General features: G+C 32.1%; 1 protein-coding gene across 4 annotated transcripts in view; it reads left to right on the top strand.

Moving 5' to 3' along the window:
* The window catches only part of LOC129989470 (plasma membrane calcium-transporting ATPase 2-like), a 285601-nt gene that overhangs the window by 125799 nt on the left and 140951 nt on the right, over nucleotides 1-18851 (top strand). For all 4 annotated transcript variants that reach the window (XM_056098032.1, XM_056098031.1, XM_056098034.1 and 1 more), the window contains exon 2: nucleotides 10905-11072. In XM_056098032.1, coding sequence (XP_055954007.1) covers nucleotides 10907-11072 — 166 coding nt within the window. In that variant the 5' untranslated portion in view covers nucleotides 10905-10906. The remainder of the gene's footprint in view (nucleotides 1-10904; nucleotides 11073-18851) is intronic.

Genomic DNA, 18851 nt, shown 5'->3' with positions numbered 1-18851 from the left:
GACGCAGCGCGGCCCGCGAAACTTCATATCCTTCCGCCTTTAAAGGTCAAAAGTTCAAACTTTTCTTGAGCTGGCATTGTTTTTCATGATCGAAATTTTCTAGCCCGGCCTCTTTCGAATCATTTAAAACTTCGCACTCCCTACATGGAAGGGGGGGGGGCTATAAACGTTCTTTTTTCTTTTCTTTTTTCTGCAAAAAGGCAGTTTTGTTGAGTCCGGATATTACCCACAAAAATTCGCATAAACGGCTTTCTGAGGGGGAAAAAGGGTCTTTTTCATGCTTCTGTGTGTGCGCGCCGGAAAGTGGGGCATGCCGGCAAGATCGTTTGGTCGAAGTGTAAGTGTAGATGATCACGTGACCCGATCGATATGGCCGGCGTGCGAGCAATCCACTGTTCGAACGAGCCAAAGCCTTTACCCGCCCGTTCCAAGTTACGAAGAATTGCCGACGTACCCTTCGATAAACCTTCTCCGCCAACTTTTCCCTCTCCTTACCACCCTCATCTATTTTTTTTTTTTATTCTTCTTTTCGAACATTCTTCTCTACCCTCCCCCTCCTCTGCCAAGGTGTTTATTCTTTCCCCTTTGAAACAGAAATCTGAACTATGTTGCAAAAGGAAGAGTTTGTGTAACTTATTTCCGTGGATTACAGAAGTTCTTTTTTTCAAGAAGGCAGCGAAATAAGTTTTTATTTTTAGTGCGCCTTCCCCGAGCCACGATAAATTTGATGGAAAAGGACATTACGCAGCGCAGGTTCTCGCACTGAACTTTTTTTCAGTGCGTTCGCCGTCCTTTTCTTCCACAGTGAGCGCTTTATTTTTTTGCCTCCCTTCAGGCTAAACATGCATGCGCGTGTCTCACTACTTTTTGAATTTCTGGCTCTATTGACTTGTTGCGTCTCCCATAATGTCATTCATTACACGAAACATTCTCGAAAATTTTAATATTCCATATTTAAGTATTCTCTTATGAGCGCTGCTTGATGTAACGGCAGAGAGTCCGTAAGAGAGAGAATAAATTTTTAGGAAGCGCCGCATGATGACAAAATTCAGTGCGTCTAAATCAGTTTTTCTTGAAATAGATGATGAATGAAAGTGTGAAAAAGTATTATGCCTTGGATGCAAGACAGGATTAAGGTTATAGAAGCGCTTAGGTGTTTAAAATTTCGGGGAACTCGAAGTCCTTCTTTAAGTTTCAAATCCAGATATTTTTATTAATATCAATTTATTGTATACTATTTAATAAATTGATAAGTATATTTAAGTAGTAAATATTACCGCAAATTTATATAAAACCCTAATTGTGCCACTTTCAAGTAAGTTAAATTTAGTATCTCGCTTAAAATATGAAATTTAAATCTAAAAAATTATAAAAACGGTAAAAAAAATTAAATTTGTTTAACTCAATCTAAATACTCTAATTCGTCTGAGGTTTACTTGGGCCGTTTGCATATCAGTGAAGAAAAAATTGAATCGCGCCGATCTGTAAGCAAATTTGGAAATATATATAAAAAATATTTCTAGAACAACATTTGGAAATTTAAAAAATATTTAAACAAGACTAAATAAATCTCTCTTTTTTTTCCCCCTAAATCAATTGAAAGCACAAATAAAACACTTTAATCCGAAAAATACAAAAAACACCTCTATTTTGTGGACCCTAGATAATTGCCTGTTTTATCTTTATAAATAATTGTGAACGTCCATGGTAGAGATTGCAAAACCCGGATACCGAATGCCGGTATTTGAGCCATTTCTACAGTTTTGTAATACCGGTATTCACAAGTTTAAATACCGTTTTTTCGGTATTTACTAGAAATTTTTAAAATTGTCTCCACTATATGTTCACATGCTTAATCTAAATTAGCAAAAGTGCTTAAATCTAAATTAGCGAAACAGGGATTATCCTTGAAATAAGATATTGTATCCATAATGACTGATGGAGCAACAGTTATGAAAAAAGTTGGAAAGTTGATTGGTGCAAATCAGAAATTGTGCTATGTTCATGAAGTTCAATTAGGAATAATATATGTATTATACCAAAAAAATAAAGAACAAAAGAATCCAAATACTGTGGATACAGAAACTTCGGATTCCGACTTTGAAGAGAGTGATATTGACAATGAAGATTGACAATGTAATTGTTGAAGACGATATTGCTAATGAGGATGAAATATTTACCCATCAAGAATTGCTTCCTATAATTTATAAAGTTCGAAAAATTGTTAAGATATTTAAACATTCCCCTACAGAAAATGCCATATTACAAAAATATATACTAACTGAAAATAAAACAGAATATATGTTAATATTAGATTCTAAAACACGTTGGAGTAGTTTACTCCTAATGATGGAGATAAACTGAGAAATCCAATCCAAAAAGCAATAATCGACTTAAACCTGCAAATTAATTTTCCAGATAGTGAATTCGACTTAATATCCAGAAGCGTATCAGCTCTACTTCCAATAAAACTGTCTGTTGAGACGTTATGTCGGAGAGATTCTAATTTATTAACAGCTAATGCAACAATAAATTTCATGTTGCAGTCACTGAAAGAACAGCACACATCACTAGATGGAGAATTATATATTACACTGAAAACTCGCATAGAAGAAAGGTATACCGAAATAGAAAATGTCTTACTGTATTTACATAATTATAATGATTTTAAAAATGAAAAAGAAAAAAAGAGACTAATCAATTCAAATCTCATCAAGTTTATAGAAAATTTTCTTAAAAATTTTTACCCACAATCCTATCCACATTCAGAAGAATTCGGTACTGTTATCGAAGATTATGATGACACTAATGTGATAATGAAAAAGAATTGTCTCTCGAATCAAAATTAGAATTAGCGATAAATAAAAAAAATCAACAAACCAAAATACAATACAGAAATCAGCTATATCCAAAACCATCCGACGAGAAATCGATTTATTTGAAGATGAGGGATTTAGAGATAAATACCTGGAAAAAATATATCGCGCATTGCTAACAGTACCACCAGCTAGTGTAGATGCCGAAAGAGCGTTTTCGACAGCTGGTCCTTTTTACACAAAATTACTTTTCAGACTTAATGACAGTACAATGGATGCATTATGTTTTTTAAGATCACGTTTCAAAAATTTGTAATAGTACCACAGACTGAATAGTGATATTTACACTTTTTTTGTGATTTAAATAAATAAGGTGTTTCTTTACTTTTTTGTGATTACATACTGTTATAATTTATAAGTTACAAATTATTTTTGTGATATTTACACTCTCTAACAAAACTGGCAAATAAAACAAAGAAACACCTGTGTTTTCTTTCTTTTTCTAAAATTTCTAATACCGGTATAAAGATCTAAAAAATACCGAATGCCGGTATTGAACTTTTGGTCCGATATTGCAATGCCTAGTCCATGGCATAGAGACGGACGAGGAGGTACACAGATAATTTTAGGAAGGGTCTTGGAGATCATATCCGTGTGCGGTCACATCACTTTTTAATACTTATGTATTGTATTCTGTTACTAATTTGTAGTGTTTCTTTCCAAGCATTTAGTCTCGCACTAAGAAAGAGAGTTTTACTGATTTTTCCAATGCTGAGAAAATAAACAAAAACAGTGGCGAAACTTTGAAGATTTGATGACAAAAATTACCTTCTTTACATAAAAAATGAATGCTCACGAATAGGCGTTAATCTTCGTAATACTTCTAATAGGAACAAGTTACTGAAATATTCTAGATGCTTTCATACCTTATCACGGAAGCTATAAAAGCGGAGGCGCACACACAGAAAATAATGGTTAAGCGAATTCTCTCGGAATGCGCTCTTGCGGTTTTTTAATAACGATTTCCTACTTGAGCGTTGATATCTGCAAATGATGTTTTTGTATTCTTTATATATTTTTTGCCGAATGAATCATCATTATCCGTTATGAAGCGTATTAGACTTTTCACTCTATACTCATAGAACGGATTGTCCCCAAACAATATTTTGTCACACTTTTCAAGTTTTAAATATGTATTTAGATTCTTAAAAAAAAATATCGTACTCTGAACGACGTTTTCTAAAGTATTGATTATGGCTGAGGCAAAAGTAAAATCATATCATGCCTCCAGACACCATCAACTCTCATTTCGAAAATTAGACTCAGTTGTAGAGATCGATTTTTTTTTCTTTGCGTATGGCCTGGTACAAATTCCGAAATGCTAAACCATTCAATGGTGCAATTTTCTACAGATATAACCAGTTTCTCCTGTAATTAGTCTGTGTCATTTTTCTTAATTGACCAGATGTTCAGGATTAATCAGGACTGATTTCAAACTATTTCGTGCCGTCTTGTTCCGGAGTAAGAATTAAATTTTCAGGCTGCTGCTTTTTTTTTTTTTTTTTTCCAATTCGCTTTTTTATCTGTCTGTTCGGCACTAATTTTAAACTAATTTCACTATGAACTAGAGACTTGATCTTTAAACATAGATCAAACCTGCATATAAATGCAATATTAATTTTCTTTCTTGTCTATTCAGTATAAGTTTTGTCACCGGGTGTGCTCATTGGAAAGTTATTGCAAAAAAAAAAAAAAAAAAAAAAAAAATTAAGACTAAAAAGCAAAAAATAATTATTTAAATAATAAATAAAAATTTACGTTTTTAAAACGAACTAAAGAGAATAAAATAATTTCCCTTGTCCCATATAGATTTATAAGGAATTATTTAATTTTTTTAAAATCACAATCACAAATTTTCAGAACAATCTGTATAAGGGTTAGGAATCTATATAGGAGACTAAGGTAAATTATTTTATGCTTTTTAATTCATTTTTAAAACGCAGTCTATATTTTTTTTATTTAAATAAATATTTATATATTAGTTAATGATTCACAAAAAAAATTTTAATCCATTTTTGAATTTTTTTACTTTACTACTTAATTAACGTTCCATATAGTCAAATTAATATGACCGGAATATATAGATAAATCAACCAGAAGATAAAATAGTATAAGCATTTTGAATTAGTTAGGCTTTTTATTTTTCTTAATTTTAAAATTTTTAATGAATATTTGGTAGTTTCTGATTTTTTAATTTCATTTTTTTTTTTCTGATTTTGTCCTGAAATCCCTAAATTCTAGCCGGTGTTTCTGAAAACTCCGACTGATTTTAAAATATTCAGGATATATTACGGAAAACTTGATGAATTTGATTTTACTAAAGTTTCCAGAATTCCGGAATTTCAATCCGAGACTTTCTGGGGTACTATTGAGCAAATTGAGACATCAAATGATTCGTTAGTAGACATCGGAGTTTTGGTTGAAATAAAATAAAATAATTTTTAAAAAATGATTTAAGACAAAGTTTCCAATAATATCAGAAAGAGATATAGGATCATAAATTATAAGTTTCATTTTTTTAAATATATTTTTTTTTCCTTCAGGCTGATTTGTCCACATTATTGTTATATAGGTAGCCACGTTCTATATAGAATAAAAATTAGAAAAGAAAATTTTCCGAAACAAATTTATTTAAAATGTGAATGTAATTATTCATTTTCATTGCGAAATTTTTACCTAGAACAAAAATTAAAATAATCTTGGGCAAAAAAAAATTAAATTCGAAATTGTCTTCCCAATCTTGGTGGTTTGATCTCTAAATTTAACACTTCTATCCCATTTAGTATATTTATCATTGAGATTAAAAGATATCAAAGGTTTCTTCACAAAAAAGTGGAATAGTGCGTTTCTTAATTCATCTCCAAAATCTTCATTAAAAAAAATAGTTTAAAAATTCATCCTTTCGTATAAAGGTCAATTACAGATGCTTTCGAAACTTTCTGGTACTTGTACTTAAAGGGTTGATGGTCTTTCCAACTAGAATTATTCAATATTTGTCCAACTGGGTTGAATTCGATTAAATTCAATTGACTCCGACTGAAAATATCTGTTACAGTTTTAAACTTAGCTGTTGTATTACCCTTTATAATAGTCTGAGTTTCTATTCTAATTGTGAAATTTAACAATGAGACTATTTTAAGATAAGAAAATCCATTTTTACTCCATTGTAAATGAACATTCAATTAAAACAAAACAAAAACTATCATAGGAGATTTTCTGATTATTTCGAAATAATTGAATTGGTCAAGAAAAAATCGCGCTGATATAAAATTGGATTATAATGTGACATTGGTACTTAAAGGAATCCTAACCGTGACTAATGAGATTGCAGCAAGTGAAAATATATATTGGAGAAAATGGGAATAGGAAAGAAAATGCTAATGAAGAGAATTTGATTAAGGAAGAAATTATTTTAGATTTATAGAAATGAACCTTGGAATGAAGAAGTGGATTAATAATTTGTTTTTTTATTAATTGATTGACTCTTATTTGATCATTTAGTAAATTGGTCTATATCGAGGGAAATAAATATGGATGGAAATGCCGTATAAAATGGCGATTAACACGTCGTCTGCCGCATTTCGGGCCTGTGCGTTACTGATAATATGTAATTGGACCAAACTATCTATCTTATTGGATGACCCCTTTTCTACTACTGTTAAGAGAAGGTAAAGAAAGGGTAATCGAACTAGATAGACGATCCGAATATCAGGCTTGAGTCTTGGCAGCATAAGCATTATTCTGTAGAAAAAGAATAACTCCAGTTATTCTTCTTACAAATATTATATAAAAATTGAAAGAATTCAGTATAATAAACATTAATGAGCGATTCCGGTGTTTTACAAATGAATAGTGTAAAAATCCATTAAAAATAATTACTGATAAAAATAGTACGACTCCCGATTTCGTGATTTTTAGTCAAAGTGTGAAACCAGTGGGGAGTAGTCTACCCCCCCCCAAAAAAAAAAAAACTTTTTCATACTGTGAAATAAATATTTTTATCCCCATCCCGCCCCGTAAAATTTGTGAAGGTTTGGTTAAAGCTTGGAATATCTTGCAACGTAATGGAGAGTAATAGTTATGAAACATTTTTCTTTATCGCAAATTTAGAAATTTTGCGATTAATTTCTGGCATTTAATAATATGTACCCGGAAATAAAAGTTGTCTTTAATACACGTTGTTTTCAACTGGTTAAAACCAAAATTTCACTCAGAAATTAATATGAATATAAAACATTTCATCAGTGTATTAAAAGAGAAAAATAAATATCTAAAAAGTATCCCTAAAAATCTAGAGGCCAAAACAAATTTCGTTAAATCGTGATATGCAAAAAAAAGTAGAGGGATCTAAAGCCACAATAATTATCACGGGAAAAATAGAAAATTCTTACAGAATCGCAACATTAAAATCAAAAGACAGTAATCATATAATTAAAACTGAATTTAAATAGCGAATTTATAGCTTTTTCTTGCGCTTTTAGAAATTTTTGTTTTCAGCCAACAAATTTGAATAATTTTTTCTATTTTATACTGATAAAAGCGGTTTTTTTAAAAAATTTTAATATATGTTATTTTTAATATTTCTACATTTTTTTCATCTCAATTATAATGATAATTTATCGAAAGATGCTCGCTGTATTCTGAAACCAATTTCAGGATACAGTACTGTTTTTTATAACTGAGCTAGCAGGACTGGCCTCTCTAAAATTGTCATGCATACTGTCTAATTAACATAAATTTCTGTTTCAGACGCCTTTTTTTTTTCTCAATTGACTGAAATTAAAGTTTGATACAGAATTACAATTGCAATCACAAAATCATATACCAAATTTGATACATTTAAGTTATTGAGTTTTCGAGTAATGACATTTGCATGCTTCTGAAAATACAGACTGAAAAACATTCAGCTCATGTTCGGTTTGACTCTAATTTTGATATACGCATATCCACTATATAGATGTTAAATCTTTGCACCGAATTTTATCCATCTAGCTCTCTTCGTTTTGAAGTTGTCATATTATTTTGTGTTCGAACAACTGGACAGATAGACTTTGTTAAAGATTTGAGAGTTTGTTTAAAATTTGATAGGTATCTACAAATTCTGATGTAAAACTTATATACCTAATATCATCTGTCAAGCTCAAAGAGATTTTTAGTCATTTTTGCCAAAGATAGAGGGACATAATGCCAAAAAAAAATGTGGTGTTGGAACTCGGTGAGGTCTAATAGGCGGATATTCGTCAAAATCGCTAGTTCTATTTTTTTTTTTTTTAATGATTATTCTCCTTTCTTTGTGCTTCGTATCAGGAGTCGCCCTCGTCATCTGACCGCAGTTCAAAATTACAACATCCATCACAAAATAGCTCTAGTGTTGCTTTAAAACTGGACGTTAATATAGCTAAACTAAACTAAAACTCTATGCTTCGTATGAAGAAACTGAACAAAATTAGAACAGAACAGCACGATTCAGTTTCACCATGCATTTTAATTTCGTTTCTGTTACCTTGAAGCGAAAGTTAAATGCACCACAGGTGGTGGTTTCTGCGACCGTCTAACCCCAGAAATAAAACAAACGAAAAAGTATCCACCCTTTCATGAATATCCTTATTATATCACTTCTTCTCTCTTTACTGCTTGTTCCTGAAAACGAAGCCAAAGCCACCAACCACCATCATTCGTCTTTTTTTGTTTTTTGTTTGTTTGTTTTTTCCCCCTGAAAAAACAGGAGAAACTTCAGACCTTTTTTTTTTTCCCTCTCTTCCGAAAAGAGAAAACTTGTCCAAAAAACGTTAAAACCGAGCTCTGTGCAGCTTATTAAAGCTCCTCTCACTGGATGGATGCCAAGCGCCACTAAGCCAGGAACCTTCCTTCATTACAATCGAGTCACGTCGGTTGTTTTTGGTGTCACACGTAAAAATCACCCTAATTACACCACAAACAGCATGTTCCTCTCTTCATTTGCCTTGTACTGATTGCAGCCAGGGCCGCGATAAGCCAAAATGGCGCATTCTGGGGGTGATAATAACATTGTTTGCATTTTGCTGACAAGGCTTAGATAACGAGGCGTCTGCACAAAAAACGAAAAACGGTTCGCTTTCAGCGAGAGACGAAGATTTAAATGAATGCGACTCCGGCAGATTATGAAATAGAGATATTTTCTTTTTTATTAGAGGAAGAAGAAAAGTTATAATTGTATTATGGCGTGCCTGAAAAGTCTGGTATTTGCCTAAGAAACATTTAAAAAGCAACAGTAAGACGGGTCTATTTGGAATTTAGGGTAGAAAATAGAAACACTAGTCACGCGAAGAAATCTTTATATTTTCTTAACCTTCAGATTAAAAGATAATGAAATTTCCAGGTATCCGGGGGAAATTTGAATGAGTTAATTGGAAAACGTTTTCTTCTTCTTCTTTCAAGGAATTTGGAGACAGCGTCTACAATTACTTTCAATTGTAATGAAATTAGCTAATCTTACCTGCCTTTGTTAATAAGGAGTGGGAAGGGGGTCTAGGCTCTTGTCCGCAAGGCTGTGGGTTAGAAACTCCAATTCAAATGACACGTTAAATCCTCTCTATCCTGCTGATATAGTATAGAATGTATGAGAGAAAATTTCCGGCTCAAGTATCGGCTTCGTCATCTAATTACGACTCAGAATGTTGTCATTTGTAACAAAAAATACACTCTTGTAACTTCAAAACTAAAGATGTAGATATCATTGAACCAAACTTCATTGGGAAAAATCTGACAATTAGTAGCATAGTGAAGTAAAACGCTCTACGCAGTGATTAGAAAAATGCTAAATCGTTCGACTGTGGTCAGCTTAAATCGTCAAATTTAAGTTAAAGTTGGCATATTTAGCGAATATGCCGATTTTCGCTAAATATCATGGCGAATTTGTCATCTCATATTTAATGTATTATGTAGATTAATATTTAAAACTTAAAGATTATTTTTCAAGTAGCTAATACAGGTTAAGAGACGAGCGTAAGTAGATCAATAACCCTTCTTTAATTGAAAAATAATTTGCAATGCTTTTTTTTATGTTTTGCACTCCCAAGAGTAATGAGATGTATTATTATAGTAATGTAGTTTGCCTCTAGTATCCAGTTATTATCTTGATGTGGATATCCAGCATGCTGACTCGGAACTAAAAAGCAGTTAAATAATTAGTTATTTACAAATAGTAATGTGGGGAAAGAAATTAAACGAAAACATAAACTTTACCAAAGGGTGGCCACAACATACTGTATGATTCGCGTCTTAACTAACATTTTCTCTAGCATACAACTTTCACTACTGCTCAGAGTTCTTTAGTTATTTCTGATGGCAGCGCCAGTTCAGAGTTCGGCAAAATATATCTGTCACAAACCATTATTTGAATCTGTTCCGAGATGTGGAATGGAATAAGGTTCAAAGAAAGAAATTCATGAACGAAACGATTATTCTAGTTTATATACATAAATTGCAAATCATATACACACTACAGCGAATAAAAAAGCTATACATGAATGAGTATATATATTTTGTAAAACTATATAATATTTTCTATTACATATTAATGTTAAATTAATATATTTATTAAAGCTTCGTTTCTTTTTTTTTCACATTTTTCATACTTCATTTATTACTAATTTCTTAGTTTTCAAGTAAAACTTTTTTTCTGAGAAATAAATGTTTTTTTCTTAAATATCAATGTACATATATTGGATATTTATAAAAATCCATAAAAACTATTTAAATCAAACAATTAGGGAATGAAATTTAACACCTATTCATTTTGCTAAATTCAATATTCATTTCATTCATCCTGCATTCACTTTGCTAAATTCAATATTCATTTCATTCATCCTGCATTCATTTTGCTAAATTCAATATTCATTTCATTCATCCTGCATTCATTTTGCTTAAAATTGAAAATAACTTTGCTTATTATTCTCCTAGGGTCATCTGCATTTGATGAAATGGTAGTTTCTGTTTTTATCGAGAATAAATGCATAATATAATATCTTTGTTTCTTTTTGTTTGCAGGCATGGCGAGCGGATCGGGTGGCCAGGAACAGGAGGAGTTCGGCGTGACAGTCGCGGAACTCCGCGAACTTATGGAATGCAGGGGTTACGAGGCCGTTCAGATGATACAGGACGAGCACGGGGGAGTCCACAACCTCTGCAGGAAGTTGCACACCTCGCCAACAGACGGTCAGTGACCCCGCTATTTTTACTGTCATGAAATAAAACTGCGATAATGACTAAGCCAAATTCGTAGATATCCATTCTTTCTGGAGATTTTGTGAAAAACATGAAACATTCTTAGTACCTCACCCCTTTTTCTCATACCATAGAAAGATTATATTTCCAATGTCTGTAGAGTTATCTATCCTATCCTTTCTATTCCCAGCAACAAATCTAACCATTACATGTTCTTCTGGACATCCGCATCAGAAAAAGCAGTTGTGGCAGCATTCTGTACTCTTTTGGAATTTGTAATTTAAATACGACACAAGCGGTGTACAGCATTTCAGCTGTATTTGTGGTTCCATCGATCAGTTTAAACCCCTTGTTTTCTTATTTCTTATCCTTCTTGTTTATATATATAAATAAAGATAAGGTTCGACTGCATTTTCCATTGCCTGTAAGGTTATCTATTCTTGCTTTTCTCCACCAGCAACAAATCCACCCATTATATGCTCTTCTGAACAAACATTTCGAAAGCATAGTTGTGGCAGCATTCTGTACTCTTTTGGAATTTGTAATTTAAGTGCGGCACAAGCGGTAAATATCATTTCACATGTATGTGTGGTTACATAATTTGGCTAAAAACAGTCATGAATCCATAGTTTCAGTAATATCAATGACTTCAAAGAATTAGAATTACGTGATAGATTGAAATAGATCAAACAGACAATATTATTACATATTTTGAATCAAGGCTCCCCCACCCTCTGTTTTATTGCAGTAGATAATCTTACTTAGACCTGCTAGGCCTTTTGATTTTAGAGTTTTATGAGAATTCAGTTTGTCTTATGAAATGTATCTATATCAGATTTGAGGACAAAGTGTACTTTTATATTCAATTTTGGATCTATATGAAAAAAACTGTTCTTTTACTCAATGATAATAAATATATGGTTGACTATGTAATTAGTTGATTTAGGCTTAATGGCACAAGAGCCAAAAATGGCCATATATGCCAAATATAAGGTTTGAAATGTACCACGTTAGAGAATTATCAATTTAATTAGATTAAATACTTTAGTAATGAGATACTCGAGATGTAAGTTTAGAAGAGCAAATATAAATGTTTAATAAAACTTATTTAATAAAAACCTATTAGTCCTTAAAAAACTAAAAATATACTAATGGAGAATATTAGATGACATAGTTCACACGATGAGAATGAATTGTGAGACCCTCAGTTAGGATATGCATGGTTATGATAAACCTAAGAGAGATGGAAACAAGCAAAGTCTTAATACTTTTAAATTTGTCTAAAATGTCCATTATCGTTGTTTTATCTAGTACTAAGAGCAATTTATCTTAAAACTAAATCAATGATCAGAAATGTATATAAAGATAATGTATATACAGTATTATTCACATATTATTAAACTGAAATTTGAATACCCAAACACAATTTGAATGAAATAGCTTTTGGCTTTCGAATGAATAACTGTAGCAAGTGATCACTTGATTGGACCTTTGAAAGTGTCATTCCGGTTTATATCATTGCTTTTCAACCTTTTGGTCCATAAATAAACTAGTATTTGTATTGAAATTAGTTAGCAAGAAATAATAACTCTTCCTTTAAAATTCAGTGATGTCCTGTGCGATGTCCAAAGCAATGCAGTGGAGCACTTCAGTTGAGTTAAGAAAGTTTAATGATAGGCCATTGATTAATTAACGGTGAAGGATTGGCGATTCGTTGGCGAAAGCAAGCAAACAAAAATGTTTATTAGTTTTTTAGTTAGGGTTTCTGGCTCTTTCAACGTTAAGTGTGCTTACAAATTAACAGTGAGGAATGGGCCCTCGTTGGCTATAACTGGAAAACATTACAAAGCCAATTTGATACTGGTGCTACATTTGGCGAGTTAAGGCGCTTTCACTGTTAATTAATATTTACTAATGACAATCCTAACATTTTAGTGATTTAATATCACTGAAGAGAATAGATAGTTTATATTAACTTTCTTCTTTACTTGCTTCTTTGAAAAATTTGACATTGTATCATAAGGCAACATGGATTATATTCTTATTTATATAGAAAAGTTTTGACGACTTTTATTATAGAATATTTTTCTTGAAGGGAATTAACGAGGGAGACGGTCATTTTTGTTATTCCACTTCCTTTTGATAACATCCACTGTCACAGAAAAGGTTGTGATCCGGTTCGGAAACTATTAATAGAATGAAAATGTCCTTTAAATACCACCATAGTCAATGATGTTATGATGCAATGCGATATTGGCTGCAATGTTCTTTATTGTCATAAATGGAATGATAGCACGTGGCTGATAATTTGATTTTATTTCGTCAGTAATTTTTCAAATTGATTAATCATATGGATAATCAATTGTATCCCAAAGATTCGGCGATTATGGTTAAAAACTATAAACCATCGGCAGTAGTATTATAAGACTGTTTGTAATAGGTGATATTTTGTCCAGTATGAAAGCTTCAAATAATCATTATAGTTCATTTACTAACCCACTTTAAAAATCACCGGTCCTTTTCTGAGCATCTTATGATATCAAACAACATCGAAATATGGTAACAGTTCAAATATGTAATTAAAACAATATTTATTCTGTTTCCGGATTGGTTTCTTAACACTCCGGTAAGCGCTTCAAATATCTCAGAAAGCGTTATTACGTTAAAATTACGTTAAAACTAAGGTGAATAAAAACAGTTCTTAAGATATCTTTGCTTTTAGAGCTGAGGATTGGATTGGATTGTTAGTTTTAATGGCACAAGAGCCAAAATAGGCTATACTGCGCCATACATATGGTCAATAAGAAAATTAAAATTGTATAAAAAGCTCAAAGAGCGAATAATAACGTAAAAGGTGCAGTAAGTTCAATGATAGAACTGTAGAACAATGCGGTGATGTGTTTGATAGAAATTAAAATAGAGTTTTAGATGCAGTGGTAAAAACCAGTTGCTTTTAAAAACTTAAAAATGTTTTTGTGAGGATTTTCCCCCAGCAACGTTGGCATGTCCAGTGATGAGTAGTTAAAAAAATTTAAACGATGAAGATTAAAATCAGGACATTCTATTAAAATATGAAAAACTGTTAAAATATCTTGGCATCTGGAGCAAAGAGAAGCTCGATCACCAAATAAAAGATGTTTGTGCGTTAAGCGAGTGTGACTAATGCGGAGTCGAGTCAATTTGACATCGAGCTCACGCACTAGAGCTGAGAGAAATCATATGAGAGAATTGTTTCTCCTTTTTTTTATAGCAAAATAATTTGAATTATTCTATATTTTTGTTTTTAGAGATTATTTTTACATAATTAGCACCCGCATATGCATTTTTTTTTCTTATTCCTACAATTACAATAAAAATAAGCTGAACAAAATTAGTTTCTTAGGATACAAAACTGTTTATGGAGCTCAGAGAACTAATACAAACGATAATTATTTGTTTAAAATCTTGGCCCATGAAGAATGGGAAGCAGAAGAGCGATATCAATTAACTCTTCGGACTCGAAAAAGTAATTCGATGCATAATTAATACCCTAATACAAGAGCTTGTTTATTGCTCTAATATATATAATTGCTTTAAGTTTGAATTCCCCAAAACATTAATCTGTACCTTCCTCTCTAGGTATTTTTAACAATCATTATTCAAAAATAAATAAATAAAACATCAAAATGATGCACCGTCTTGAAATGTTGAGTGGGAGACATCATTCGAGTACATAGGGTTAATTCTTTCAAATGCCAGTAGCAAATGAACCGACGATGTCTCCTGCATTCGAGAAAACAAAATATCCCATTGTCTAAGAAACAGATTGTTCCATTTTCTTTACTTTTTTTATCCACTAAATTTATCTCGGCTGTAAAACAAAATAGAACTGCTTGGTGAATAAGAGTTTCTTTAAATTGTGCATTTTTTTCACGTGACTGTTTACAAACTTTCTCCTAAGAATTTGCATTCTTCTCACAGTAACAAGAATTCACTGCTGGAATTTAATGTAATTATATTATTTTTAATCTTTAAGGACCTATTTCCTGGAAATTGTTGTAAGAAATATAGATCTTCTTGTAAAAATTGTAAAAATATAGGCTAATTTAAATTATTTATTATTAAATTTTGGAGAAAATATAATCAGAGCAAAACTGAAACAAAAAACCAGACTTCACGAATAAGCAGTAAAATTGCTTGATGTAAAATTACCTTTTTAAAATTTGGAAGTTAAAAAGGAAATTATGATTCATAAATAAGACTTCGTATTGGTGATTAAGTAACATAGAAAATAAACCTAAATTCAAAATAAATAGTAATTTAAGCGTACAAAATATAAAACCATATGCATTTTTCTCCAACTTAAGAAAATAAGTAAATAAAAAGAACTTGCGCCGAAAATAATTACAGTAGGAAATTAAATTAAATATAATTATAATGCATTTGTTAAATAAACTACATTTATACGACGAAGCATAAGTCAGAGAGTATTTGACAAGATTTTCCTTTCCCTGGAAATAACTTCTTTCAAGCAAAGCAATAATTCTCAAAAAGAAAAAAAAAAGGTTTTTTTTTTTAAATTGAAAATTGGTTTTTGCAATTGATTTTTTTTCCTCCACTCATTTGATTTTTATTTAAGAAGGCCATTAATTTTAGTTTCTAAGATAAATAATTTAAAACTTTAGACCTTTGTTGATCAGTTAGTTTGCCAAAATTCATGATTGCTAACATTTTTAGTAAAACATTTTATTTTTTTTTTATCTTAATGGTTTTCTCAGCATTTTATTTTTTAAAGTTATACAATGGTGCTATTTTAGAAGGTTTTCACCGTTGAATTCAATGTGCTATATATAACTCTTATTTTCAATCATCTTATCTATAGTTTACATTTTAACTTCAAAAGGCAGTGATTTAATTTTAATTAATACAAAAACTTTCTTACTGAAATTATTTAAAAATAGACACACTTTAAAGTTTTTCATCATTGCTTCCTTGTGAAATTGAACTTTAATTGCTAATTTGTGTAACTAAATTTCAGAAATTTTATTAAAATAATAGTTTAATAGAAAACTATTCATCACGAGAAAAATAAACAATCTTTATATCTTCATCATCAGCAATTGTCGAAAAATGAAGAACAGAATTTGTGAATGGTAACTATTTCATTTTTTTTTTGTTTATAATTGTAAAATATACTGTCATAAATTAAACAAATATTTTTAAAAATACAAAAAAATTGTTCTGCCATTAAGTTAAATTATTGAAAAGATAAAATTTTTTACGAATTTAAAGGATGGTTGTACAACTCGTATTTGTACTATAATATTTGTGAAGTCATGAGGGAACAAAGACAAAATTGTGTTTAATTTTAATTAACTGAAATAATAATTTTAAAAATATCGCTCAGAGATGCACAAATTAAAAATGTGCTGGGTAAATAGTTCTGGGTCAAACAATCTGGTCTGTAGAATATATAGATATGAAATCATAAACACATTCTCCATTATTATTAGTAGATATGCACTGGTGTGCAAACCCTTAGCAATAGGTGCTTTTTTTATCATAAATTCACGAGAAATCATCTTAGATACATGAAATTCAGAAATGAGAGACAGCAATTTGTACTTAAACGATGACGAAAGCATAGTTGCGCAAAAAGGAATACAATGCGTACAGTATGGAATAAAATAAAGAAAGGCTTTATTGAACTCATAGTATCGCTACGCATGACTGTCTGTCCAAGAGGAAGAACAACAAGCAGTTGTTCCTTAGTATGGGATATGCCCTCCCCTTACTGCCATGGTGGCTTCGCACCGTCTCTCCATACTCAGCACCAGATTTTCCAACAGTTCTTGAGGTAAGAGTGTCCATTCCTCAATCAGCATCTGTTTCAGTTGTTGGGTGTTCCCCGGAGGATGTAATAATGCGGCAAGGCGTATCCCCAAAACATACCACACACGTTTTATGGGATTTAAATCAGAAGAGAATTCTGTCCAATTCCTCGGAGTGATATCTTCACTTTCCAGTAGCTGCTGAACATCACTCCGGTTCGATCGTGCATTGTCATCCATAAAATCGAAGTCTGGTCCAATAGTCCCTCGGAACAAATGCACATGGGGAAGAATCACCACCTTACAATAGCGATCTCCGGTTACAGAACCTCTTTCAAAGGGATGCAGCGTTCAGGACAGTGGGTGAATTGGCCATCTTTGTGAAGGTGTCTGGCCACAGTAAACCGCGACATTTATATCCTTCTTACTGTACACAGTTGCTGAGCAGTGGCGCTTGCTGATTGCTATCGGGCTCTTTTCACCTGCATTATGATATTCGATCATACACTGCAATTTTTTTAATAGGGTGGACACCATCAACCTTTCAAACAACTGTGCCTATTGTTTGGAAGACTTTCCAAGCGCGCGAAACGACACTTTTGTTGATTCCGAAACCTTCAGCTACACTGGTCAAACTACGCACCTCCTCCAGCTTTCTGATCTTTCTTCTACATGTGAAGTCTTCCAGGCGATTTCTTTTAGCCATATTTCACGGAAGAACTCACTTGATTGCGTCTTTAATTGCGTCTCACGCGAATGTCTTTAATTGCGTCTCCGTTCTTCCTTTCCTCATACTCTTGGGCTGCGCCCTCCAACTGTGCGCGCTTTGCGAACACTCACGCCGCCTATGATGTCTTGTTCCTGATAATTGCTTATGCATCACCTTTCTACTAAATTGCGTGTTCTTTGTATTGATCGCAATAACCCCTTTTCTGCAATTTCTTGGCTACCTGCTTAAAATTTACATTGTTGCTTAAGTTTTGCACACCAGTGTAGAAATTATATTGCATTGTGTTAAAACGTGAGTAGAAACTCCTGTCTTTAACATTCTACAGTAAAAGAGATGTCAAAAAAGGTTCAAAAGATGCTAGCTGAGGAATTTATCTTTTCTAACTTTTCATGATTAAAAAGAACGAGGTTGGTCTCAGAATGGCTCTCTTGCAGCTAGATAACGTGTTGTTAATCTAACCAAACTGAGCTTAGACCTTATGTTTTTCTTTCAATCACTTTAAATATCCTCGACCATTCTTTTAGATTAAAAATCAGCACACTTGGTAGACATTTTAAAATTACATTCAACTCGTTATTCTTTTTTATTATAAACCCCAAAAAAATTTGGTTACGATGTTAGTCACATTAAATTTTCCTTCCTGTAATTATGGGAAATTGCTTGCATTATTATTTTACCATCTCTACTTATAAAACTCGAATTTATCCCCATTTATTTTTATGTTTGGTCCCCTGAAATGTATTTTTACAGCCTCCTAAAACCCCTCTGGCAGCAACCATATCAAATTTGTTGGTCTTGTAATTGCAGCCCTTGTGGGAATCCTGATTATTCCACTCTTGGTTTATTCTGGTGCAAGGCAGAAAATGAAAGCAAATACATTTGCTACTGTTTGCTGTTTCATACATCATCGACGACCAGATGATGTTCCTGACGCACTAAGGGATCCCCCACTGAAACCATTACGTGTAAGAAAAGTGCACGGGTGTCAATTTTCACCAGAATGGAGCAACTGTAGATGTTCTTTAGATCTCTGAGAACTCGTCCCAAATAACAAAAGAAAAAAACATTATACATTATTCCTAGGTTTCCAGTTTTCTGAATATATGTAGGAATTTTAGTCATGTGATGTAAAAATCATTCTTAATTTGCATTATCTAATAATGCTATAAAAATCAGCTCAAACACATACGAAAGGTCCCGAAAATGGCGCAAAAAATATTCCGTAATAAA

The sequence above is a fragment of the Argiope bruennichi genome, chromosome 10 (genome assembly GCF_947563725.1).
Source record: "Argiope bruennichi chromosome 10, qqArgBrue1.1, whole genome shotgun sequence".
NCBI lineage: Eukaryota > Metazoa > Arthropoda > Arachnida > Araneae > Araneidae > Argiope > Argiope bruennichi.
The sequence above is the reverse complement of the archived record's forward strand: the minus strand, read 5'-3'. Positions and strand labels throughout refer to the sequence as shown.